Source organism: Diospyros lotus, chromosome 6 (genome assembly GCF_014633365.1).
Source record: "Diospyros lotus cultivar Yz01 chromosome 6, ASM1463336v1, whole genome shotgun sequence".
NCBI lineage: Eukaryota > Viridiplantae > Streptophyta > Magnoliopsida > Ericales > Ebenaceae > Diospyros > Diospyros lotus.
This window is the reverse complement of record NC_068343.1, coordinates 13,038,185-13,049,583: the sequence shown is the minus strand read 5'-3', so window position 1 is coordinate 13,049,583 and position 11,399 is coordinate 13,038,185. Positions and strand designations below refer to the sequence as shown.

Sequence of the window (11,399 nt, the reverse complement as noted above, 5' to 3'; positions counted from 1 at the left end):
TCATACTCAAACTCAATGCTGACCACTCAGTACTAAATGCCAATCATTTTTAAGTATACGAAAATTGCTATTTAAATCCTCAATTTTGACACTTTTATTATTGATATCTTGTATTGTATATCATATCAATATAAATATATGAAACATTAATGCAAAAATATTAATCAAAATATCAAAATTAAATATTTCCTTCAAATATAAAACAATCCTATATGATAAGTACTATCATCTTGTATTCTTATTCAATCCAAGCACTCCATCTGTATTTTTGTAACCACTACCTCAAAATCACATCAATCTTTAATTTAAATATCAGCTGGTTCTCCTTAAATTTCTTTTGGCCAATTTAGTCAAACCTCATCCAAATTTCAACAACATTACTTAGTAAAAATTAGTTATGATACCAAATTTAACTAAAATGGTTAAAACAATTGGTATTTTTAATATATAATATATCAATATAAAATATTACTCTGAAAAAAATTACTTTATTCCCATAAAAGTATAGTATAAAAAATTATATTTTTAAATCAATGCCTTTTTTGTTTTTAATTTCTTAAAAAAATTATGATCAACACGAATCTTTTAAAGTCAGAAATTTAGATATTAACGAGTTAGTATTTTAGATCAATAAAAAAAATAATATTTTCATAAATAATTTTGGACCGATAAAAAAAGGGGTAATATTTTGATAAACAATTGTTAAAAAATAATAAAATGATAAAATTATCGAAAGCTCTCTATAAAAATTGAAAACTAAAAAAAAAAAAAAACCTGTGGCTATGCACGTGTTGAGTTCGGGCAGCTCGGTGTCGGAAGAAATAAGAAAAACCGAAATAATACGTCACTAGTTGGGGGGGATGGTTCCCTACGGTTAAGACTACAGTAGGCTCCAGCCATCCATCACGTGCCGACACGTGAATGCTGCACTTGACCAAACCCCCGCCCCCGCGATAAGCGAATCTGATTGGCGGGCTCCGACTGGCCATCGGCCCGATCCGACGATGCTCCCGAAGTGACTCGAAACCTCCGCCGCCAAGACCATGCCGAAAGAGCACAGCTACAGATCTTGGATTTGCATCTGTATACATATATGCATGTACATTTATATGCTTATGTTTGGATTTGCATTTTTTTGTTGAAAGTGTTGGAACATTCGGGTAGAGTCTCGATGGCGGCGGAGCGGGCCGACGGCGGGGCGGTCAAGCCGCAGCTGGCGGAGTTCAGAGGCTCGGAAGGCCCAATGATACGCTCGATACTGGCTATGATTGTTTGGCTTGGGGGCATCCACTTCAACGTCGTTGTCGTCTTGGCTTCGTTCTTCTTCCTTCCCCTTCCCAAGTTCTTCGCGTTCGTTCTCGCTTACTGAAATTGAATGCTAAAATATATCTGATTAGGCGTGTAATGATGTGAAGTTTTGTGTTATAATCAGGGTGTTGGGGTTGCTCGTGATATTTATGGTGATTCCGATGGACGATAGGAGTAAATGGGGCCGGAGATTATCGAGGTCAGCGACTTTGAATCCGAGTGTGTGTGTGTTTGTGTGTTTCAGTGAGAATTTGGTTTTTCTACCGAAATGGTTATGATGATGATGATGATCCAATGGATTTCAGGTATATCTGCAAGCATGCTTGTGGTTATTTTCCAGTCACTCTGCATGTGGAGGATATTAAAGCCTTCGATCCGGATCAGGCCTATGGTTAGCTTCTTTGTCCCACTTCTTGTTTACTTAATTGATTCCTGAAAATCGTATTAATTAGTCTTCCTGAAATACGAGACCGCCTCTCATGAAGTGCGCAATCTTCATTAATAGTCATTTTTCCAGTTGGATGCTGTGTTTTGGTCTGTTTACGCAGGAGAACAGTGAAATTGATGGGAAACTGAAACTGACCAATTTAGGGAGATCAACTTTATTTTGATCAAAATGGACCATGTAGTGTGCTTAAGCTTTTCTCCAGGAAAATTAAGGTTCCAGGAAAGCCTAATCACATAAAATAGACCAACTGCAGGAGATTACTTTATATCGATCAAAATGGAACTGATGAATGGTGGTACCTTTGCTGAAACGAAGTTCAGATCAATTATGCACCTAGGAGAGTGTGTTTATTAAATATTTAAAAGTTTGTGTTTTGATAAAATCATAATGCATGATGAGGAAGAATTCTAAGAGTAGTGTACTAAAGAGTCATGCCTACTAGTTTTTAGGCCATGCTAGTGAAGTAGACGTGTTTCAGGAATATAAAAAAAGAATCTTTCCTTTTGCAAAGTTTCTCCTCCAAAATTCAACAGGAACATGTCACTTGTTTAAGCTTTTCTCCTTGAAATTAAAATTCCAGGAAAAGTCAATTGCATTAATTAGAAGAATTTTACAAATTCAAGAAAATTGGGGGAAGTTATTCAGAAAGCAAGAAAACAAGAAATAGAAATAGAAACGAACAAGCAGGTAGCTTTTGTTCTTTTAGAAGCTAGTGTCTATATCTCTGTCTTTGCTTGGGCACGCATCTGTCATGACTCCAAGGATCCCCAAGGATAGAGTAGGAAATATAATAATTTTTAGCTTGCATGCATTACTATACTTTGTAATTTCCTTTCTTCTTTATGTTATAGCTAATTGTTTAGGCTATAGACAGTTATAGTCATTGTTGTAACTGCACATGGGTGCATGGGCAATGCTGTGAGGCTATATAAGCCACAGCTAGAGAGGATGGAAGGCATGCTTGAATTGATTAAATGAATATCTGATTCTCTCTCATTTTCTCTCTACTTCTCTCCCTCATTTCTCTCTACATCCTTCCCCCATTTCTGTCCAAATATCCCTCTAAATTTTCTGTTCTTAGTTCTACTCAATCGGATTCTTCCGATTGTCAATCCAGCCCCATTATGAACCCTAGGTTCATGACAGCATCCAATAAAGGGCATGTTCAATGTGTAAGACTCTGCTTTATGAGGGTTAGGGCAGTGTTTGAAAAAGTTCCCTTTAAGCACAAAGTGCAAAGCACAGCATGCTTGGGGCTTTTTTCTCTATTTCAGCTCAACAACTTTAGCTGAGCACGATTAAAGTGCACTTAAGTTGCACTTTTACCTGAGTTCCGAGGTGCAAAAAAGCACACTTCAAAAATACACTTGGGTTTTTTTTTTTTTAAATCAAACAATATGAATGGTTGAATTTGTTTAAATGTTTGCAATAGTTTGGCTGCTTGTATGGAATGCTTACCCCAAAAAAGCTGTTATCAGATCTTAAAAAAATCTAAATAAAATCATATATACATTTGTTTAAAAAAAAAAAAAAGAAGACCCAGTTGTATTTACCAAAAAAAAAATATTGAAGGAAGCATGTAATTAGGTGTAAGTTTAGGGTTGCTAATTATTCCTAATTGTTATAAATTAGGAATTGATGATTCATTCCGGGTAGGTGTAAATTAGAGATTGATGATTGATTCCCGATAGATGTAAATTAAGGATTGATGATTGATTTTTTATTGTTGTATATTAGGGATTGTTGATTGATTATAAATTAGGAATTAATTGATTGGGGATTGTTGTAAATTAGAGGTTGATTAATTGGGGATTGTTGTAAATTAGGGATGATTTTGTTTCCTTATTCTTCTATTTGATCCTATGTATAAATCATGTTAATGAAATAACATGGGTTTTTTTTTGCCAAACTTCTACAAAAAATAAAAGAAGACTCACCCATAAAAAAAAGAAAAAAATTAAAAAAGAAACCTTAGCATATTCCAATTCTTTCAACTGAGAGTTTAGACCAGATTGTCTTTCCTTTAGGACCAACAATTAACAAAATTATATCCTTTCATATGTACCCTACGTGTTTTTGCTATGGTTCCATGAACTTGTAAATTGGTATAAAATATAAATGAAAAATAGTATCTGATCTTTTGTTAAATTTACAGCCATCATTCCTATTAGTTTTTTCTAATGATTGCTTTTTTAAAAAGTATCTTTATTTAATTTATATGCACTTCACTTTGCATAAGCATCTGCTTTGCTTTGCACCTAAGCTCTGTAAGCCTTCAACACTTAAAGCGCTTAGCGCTTTTCTAAACACCACACCGGGACAGGGAAGGATCATATTTGTACACAACCTTCTCCTTTCAACTTTGCCCCTTATTTTCAAGGTTGCTACTTTCATAACTCAAACTCGTGACCTATTGGTCACAAAGGAGCAACCTTACCATTGCCATCAAGGCTCACCCTCTTAGTGGTAAAGTCCAATATTTGATTGTAATGACATCAGGTGGTGCATAAGGTTTGTAGGTACATTCCATTTTTGAAAGGCATAAATTGATATTGGTGGTAGCTTTGCATGTTATTTTGATGTCTTGGTGCCAGTAATAGGATCTCATGGATGGAGCTGCAAGTTGTGGTGTTAATGAAATAAATGAATAGAGCACAAGTCAGTCATTAAGCTAGCGAAGATTTTTGGGAGGTTCCATGTCAGATAATCTTGGCTCTAGCCAACTTTTCATTATTTAAGAAAACTCCTCTTATCAATGTTTTGCTTGAACACACCCTAGAAAGATCATATTCTGCTGAGTTGCTTTTGTTCTCCATGGAGTTTTCATCATTAGAATTTGCAATATCATCATTCACTTCTGTAAGGTTAGAAAATGTTGTCATCCCTGAAGCCAATTTTCTGGATTTTCATAAAGTTGCAATTCTGTGTGTAAGCTTGCAACCTAAATGAGAAACAAGAAAAGGCATTCCCAATGCACGAGGCTCTTTGCTTAATGAGGATTGAGGGAGGCTCGTTTTCCTATGTAGTCTTACCTTTGTTTTCCAAAGAGTCCCTTCCCTTTTCATAACCCAATAACTTGCCAATTACAAAGGAACAACCTTACTCCTGCTACCAAGGCTTGCCCTCAATTTGCTGGTTTATCTGGAAAATCTCATTGTTGCCACACTAAATGCTACTACCTCTTTGCTAAGTATAGGAATGCTTGACCAAGATGAAAGACAAGTGAAGAAAAAAAAAAGGCAAACAACATAAATGGGTCATGCCCCTGATGTGAGTATATCATGGTCTGGGTAAGGCATTGATTTTGCTTTTGATTGCAATGTAGTAATGGTGATGTTTCCTGCTCTTTTCTTACGTTAAGTTCTTGCTCCTGATGCATCCCAACTCTCCTTGGCTGAATAATTTAATCTGGCAACCTATTGGTGATAACTAAGAAAATAGAAGTAAAACACAGCAGAGGGAATTCACAAAATGGAGGCAAATCACAGATACGTTTTTATTGAGTCTTTAGGATTGTTTAAATACATCAAACCTTAACTGAACTGCTACATAGTTCATCCATAATCTCCTAAAATATAGGAACTAATTATTTGAAAAACTTCAACTACAGCTAAACAAAAAAACCATAACAGAAGCCTTAAACTTAGGACTGTAACTAACTATTTTATCAATTTAGTTAGCTACTTCTGCTCCTATTTTTCCTCTCCTAAAGCCAGCTGTGAGAGAGATTTCCAGATTATCTTCAATTCTGCTCCAACGTCATAACAGTTGCTGAGGCATTTTCAACACAACCTATCTGCTTTTGAAGTCCAATATTTTTCCATGCTTTTATATCCAACCAACTGAAAAATGGATTTTAATGTGCTGCTTTTCCCCAATCTTGATGAATATGTTCTATTTGTTACTGTATTATATGTCAGGTATACATGATTAGATTTCTTTTTCTTACTCTTGCATAAGTTGTCTTCTGTTATACTGTAGGTACTGATTTGTCAGGCTTTGAGTTTACTTTTTTGCTGATGGCTCTAGTTTATTTGTTCTTGTTTTCCCCTAGTAAAAGAAATAAGCATGTTCATGCAGTTTTTGGCTATGAACCACATTCAGTGTTGCCCATTGGTGTTGTTGCACTTGCTGACCTCACAGGCTTTATGCCTCTTCCAAAAATTAAGGTTCTTGCAAGTACCGCTGTAAGATAACCGACCTTAGTGCTTGAACCGTTGTAAAGTTCATGGAGAGATGCTCATCTTTGTGTATTTATTAACTGTGTTGATTACCCACTGAAACAAAAATCAGGTTTTCTACACACCATTCCTCAGGCATATATGGACTTGGTTGGGACTTGCACCCGCATCAAGGAAAAATTTTGTCTCCCTCTTGGCAGCTGGTTATAGTTGCATCATAGTGCCGGGTGGAGTGCAAGAGATAATTCACATGGAACGTGGTTCTGAGGTTTATCTTATAACTAATAATCATTTGAGTTCTTATATTTATTGTTCTACCATAAATATATTTAGATATTAATGATATTAACATTTAGTTTGCTTTTGACCATTCAAAACTTCTCCTAACTTTCCTAGTTTGCATGTTAAATGATCCTCTATCCTGAATGTGAGATTTGAGTTTATCTAGTTTTCTGCATGTGAGAATTTGTGCTCTCTCTTCCATTTGGAATTCTTTCTATATAGGACTCATAATGGTAAGCATTTTGTAGTACTTCTGTTTGGTTATTGTCTCATTCATGTGTGTGCACTTGAGATGTGGACTGAGGGCTTTGGGGCCATCGTCACCATGGGGTCGAAGTGCCTGTCATCACCATCTTTCATTGATTGACTCATACTGACAAATTAGGTCATAAGCCTGTGCTTCTAGATGAGCTCAGGGACAATGGCCATCTTTCAAATCTTAAAACTTTCTTTTTTCTTGTTCAGAAGTATCAGAACAGACCGCTGGATCTTAAAGCCTCTCTCTTACACACAGATCATACTCCTTGGGAGTTAAATAGTGTCTCTGACTTTTGATGGGATTATAATTTGTGACTGCCCATAATGCCACAGGGGACATGAACTATCCATCCCAATGATAGAGCTTTTGATCTGAAGGTTGAGAAGCATGGATAAGAACACGAGACAATATATAGATGATATGAAGATTCTTATCTTAAGAAAGTAAGAACACGACATGAAAGTAAACAAATATATACTTTTATATGGATGTGAAAAAAAAACCAAATTCTTCTTTTTTTTTTACATTAAAAATAGTGTTATAATTTATCAAATATCGTAAAAAGAAATTTTTTCATCCATATATAAATATAATAAGAAAGAATATTTTCAGTCTGCATTTTGAAATTAGAAAATAAGAATAAATAAAAGAATTAACTATTTTGGAAAATTCTGCACATATATGCATTACAAGTTTTGATTTTGAAGTTCTTAAAAGATTAAAAAGATGAAGAAAAGAACTGTTCGTTTTATTGCTAGATACTAAATTATCTTCTTAATACTTCAAATTTCCGAAGTATTAAACAGGAGGCTCATTTGTCCTCCATGTGAGAGAAGGGTATAGGTTAAAAATAAACCAAAGTTACAAGGATACATTTAGAAGTACTCTCATGCATTGAATGGTGTATGATAAGTGCAAGCATCTAATAGGCACATGCATCTTGTGCTTATTAGGTTGGCAGTTTATTTGTTTTAATTCCAACTTGAGTTTTCCCTAGCTCCTCCCTTTATCTTGTGGATATTTGCTCTGGCTTCACATTATTCTCTCTTCATTTGTAGGTTGCATTCCTCAAGTCAAGAAGAGGATTTGTACGCATAGCTATGGAGTTGGGACGACCATTAGTCCCAGTTTTTTGTTTTGGTCAGGTACTGATTCCTCCTGTTTTTTTAGGCTTTAACTGTTGACACTTTTTCTTTGCTTGTATTGCCTTTGTTTTCTCTTCTTTTTGTTGTGCATACTTCATTCAAATCCTTAATATGTTAGCTATAATCAGTTTGTTGTGTATTACATAACATTATGTGTATAGCTTGAGCCCATCTAAATAACTGCTAGCTTGCCTCCTTTATATCTATCCTTCCTCGATGGTCTTCTTAGTATCTTTTTTTTTGTTGAATTTTTTTTTACTCATAAAGAAGATTTTCTATGTTAAGGATTTGTTTTTGCACTAGACAGACATGATCTCTCACCTTCTCTCCCCATTCTACTGCAGTCACATGTCTATAAGTGGTGGAAGCCTGGTGGAAAACTGTACATGCAATTTGCTAGAGCCATTAGATTCACCCCAATTATCTTTTGGGGAATTTTTGGGTATGTTCAATTTTTCTTTATTCATTGTGACAGCAGAGAGCATTCTGGTGAAGCAATTTTTCATTTAATTGCCCAAGTAACAAGGACATATTTTATATTCTTAATCAATTTACTATTACTCTTTGGTCCACATTTAGATGTGGGAACTACTTCTTTGGATCTTAAGCAATATTGCAAGGTTTTGCAGACTGTATCCAAAGTCTTCTGCATGGCTTTCTATTGTGGATTTTTCTCTCATTCTGCTGGCTGCTATACCTTATCTGAACATTTCAAGCTTGACCCAGGGGAATAGTTAGTACACATGCCACAACTAATAGATTAGTGGTGATCCTGATGAATAGTGTCAATTGAGTTTCTTGCTCTACAAGAGTGGACAACTTGAGAGAAAACAAAGGGCAAATAGCAAAAAAAACCCAAACCTTTTTGCGAATTTGCAACTTTATCCATTCGTTTCAATTTTGACAATTATATCCCAATTGGCTCAATTGAGTGCAATTTTATCCAACACCTGAAATCGATTTAAAAGGCTTGTGTCAATACTGATATTGCATACTAAGTGTTATTTAATAATAATATTTGTGGGACCCACATGTACACATAAGTAAAAAAAAAAAAAAAAAGAATGTGAACAGTCAACGTAGATGACTATGGTGACACAATCATGAAGTTTTTTTTTTTTTTTTTACTTATGTGTATATGTGGGTCTCACAAATATTATTATTAAATGACACCTGGCATGCCACGTTAGCATTGACACACAACTTCTAAATCGATTTCATGTATTGGATAAAATTACACTCAATTGGGATATAATTACAAAAATTGAAACAATTGGATAAAGTTGCAAATTCGCAAAAAAGTTTTTTTTTTGGCTATTTGCCCAAAAACAAACTTATTTTAACTAATTTAATATAGTTTTTGTTCTTTTCTCCATTGTTATATTAAAACTTTGTACATTTATTTTTCAAAAGGCACATCCCTTTTGAAGCAAAAAGGGATTTTCTTTGGTACCTAAGTGCATCAGAGGATGTTTAAAGAACACCATGAAATGGAAAACACATTACCCTGAGACTTGGACCAGTGCATATAGCTAACTTGGCCTGATTAATTGTATAGTAAATGAGAAAAGGTATCCCTAGTACATGAGGCTCCCCACATCGCAAAGGTTGGAGTAGAGTTGTATTCATATATGCAACCTTCTCCTTAGTTTTTTGTGAAGAGGTTTCCACAACTTACTTGTGACCTTTTAATCACAAAGGAGCAACCTGACTAATACTATCAAGCCTGCCCTCAATTATATATATATATATATACACACACATATATATATCTTTATCAACTGATCATGTGGAATAGTAACTATTCAAACTACAGAGATAGGGTAGGTTTGGTGCCAGAAAATTGTGACTGGCTCAGCATGCAGTTCTAAGAGAACTTTTCTGTTTCTTCTTAGATAAATCAGAAGAGAAGGATAGTTTGTGCAACTGATTGAACTCCATTGCCTTGCAGGTCTCCCCTTCCCTATCGCTATCCAATGAATGTGGTGGTTGGTAGACCAATTGAAGTCAAGAAAAATCCACAACCCTCCATGGAAGAGGTAACAGTGCTGCTCGTTGCACCATTTCATCTGTTAGGTTTTGTCCATACATTGTTTTTGTCTGGATGTATTCGTTATGGTAATTTCATCATTGGTTGCCACACTTTGTTCATGCGAGACTGCATCTTTCCATGTCCAACTCCTAGGGAAAAACACTACCTTAGGCACAAATCTTGATGATTCACAAATCCTCACACACACACACACAGAGGCACACTCAATTTGTCTCACCCTTGATATGAAATTTCGGAGTTTTATACTTCATCCTCCAACATGAATTAGGATTGTATCGTCAGTCTGTGTTAACTCGAGAGTAAGGTGAACTAACTAATTTAGTGTAAATGGCTTTTGGCTTGGCTACATGTTCAAGGGGAACTGTCAACCCCAATATCCTTACTTTCCATTTATATTTCTAGTTTATGGTTTTACTACTCTGTCCATACTAATCAGAGATTGAACACTTGCTATCTTTATTGCAAAACTTAAATGCAGTACATGCCACAGCCCGAGGGGCTTGCAAGTGAAGACGGCCATTTTGAGGCTGACGTTTATATGCTTTGCTAACTCTTCCTCTCTTGCCCTTTTCTTGTGTCCATTTTCAAGGTCGACGAAGTCCATAGTCGCTTCGTTGAAGCGCTTCAAGACCTCTTTGAGAGGCACAAAGCGAGGGTCGGCCATCCTGATCTTAAACTGAGAATACTCTGATCACAACTCCAGCGTGCATTCGCGACTCCCCTCGCCCCCACTCTTCATTTTTATCTACTTTTTAGTCTCTATATTTTGCTACTATGCTTGTTTATTTGTTTCATTCGGCTAATTTTATCGGTTAAAATTAAAATTTCATGAACCAGTAATGAGGTGCGCGTGGGCTGCTAGCTGCCCTCACTTCCGGCTTGGGCCTGAGTATTTTTTATTGAGGTTCGGCCCAGCTACTACAGGGTCTGCTATGCATTAACGGTCCATATATATTACCTTGACGTTTGATTAAATAAAGGTGAAGAAAACTGTTCAGCCATTAGCATATCTGTAATGTGGAAGAGGAACCCAGTCTATGATACTAATTTACTTAACCAATAAACCGGAAAAAAAGGGGAGGGGGGTCTTACGATACGCCTCAAGCCCGTTTCATCCATTTACCATAAATTACAGTTCCATGGGGAATTTCCATTCTTAAGAGAAAAAGTTCTAGTTTGAATAAAGCTCCACTTTAGTTGCTTATATTTTACGATTAAAAAAAAATTGTTCCCATGCACTAGATTCACGCTTTGTGAAGGCAGCTTAGTTACAAAAAAATTCTAGGTTGTAAGAAATCGCCTCATTTCTGTCTTATAAATTCAACTTTAAAGGGCGTAGGAAGGTGGTATATATTGTCGTCATTTGTGGAAATTATTATCAACATTATATTCAATAAAATGAAGGAAAAGATGAGGTTGTACGGTCATTAGTAAGAGATGTCATGGCTTGTATTTTTCACTAAGATATAACTTCATTTGCAAATTTTGACAAAGTTATCACACCTCTACACGCACAGAGAGCAATTTCATCTGGGGAGGGCATTGAATTTAGGGTGAGAATAAGGGAGTTTGCACGTAAAAAGGGTTTTGGGGTTTGATGAATGAATTGGAGATGCAGACTTGGAAGTTGTACTTTTTCCCTGATGATGGTTCTGTGTAAGCAGCACACCGCTATAAATGATCCGCACTTGCCGGCTAAAAGTTAAAACTACGCTTTTAGGAC

The 11,399-nt window shown here is 35.7% G+C and overlaps 1 protein-coding gene across 2 annotated transcripts; it reads left to right on the top strand.

The window, feature by feature from the left end:
- The first annotated feature begins 949 nt into the window (after window positions 1–949).
- On the top strand, window positions 950–10,556 carry LOC127804098 (diacylglycerol O-acyltransferase 2D-like). Of its 2 annotated transcripts, none has more exons than XM_052340830.1 (9): window positions 950–1,350; window positions 1,433–1,507; window positions 1,614–1,699; window positions 5,837–5,943; window positions 6,050–6,205; window positions 7,537–7,623; window positions 7,968–8,065; window positions 9,575–9,662; window positions 10,155–10,290. In XM_052340830.1, the coding sequence occupies exons 1-9, from the start codon at window positions 1,094–1,096 to the stop codon at window positions 10,224–10,226; spliced, it is 1,026 nt and encodes a 341-aa protein (XP_052196790.1). In that variant the 5' UTR covers window positions 950–1,093; the 3' UTR covers window positions 10,227–10,290. The 2 variants fall into 2 exon arrangements, with proteins under 2 accessions (XP_052196790.1, XP_052196789.1); XM_052340829.1 differs by having other exon boundaries at window positions 952–1,350; window positions 10,266–10,556.
- The last annotated feature ends 843 nt before the right edge of the window (window positions 10,557–11,399 follow it).

What these genes read in the sequence shown, in the direction of transcription:
- LOC127804098 (XM_052340829.1), top strand. Translation starts at nt 1,094, where the DNA reads ATGCATGTACATTTATATGCTTATGTTTGGATTTGCATTTTTTTGTTG. An exon ending in CCCCTTCCCAAGTTCTTCGC is followed by an intron (nt 1,351 to 1,432) that starts GTTCGTTCTCGC and finishes TGTTATAATCAG; the next exon opens with GGTGTTGGGGTTGCTCGTGA. An exon ending in CAGTTTTTTGTTTTGGTCAG is followed by an intron (nt 7,624 to 7,967) that starts GTACTGATTCCT and finishes ATTCTACTGCAG; the next exon opens with TCACATGTCTATAAGTGGTG.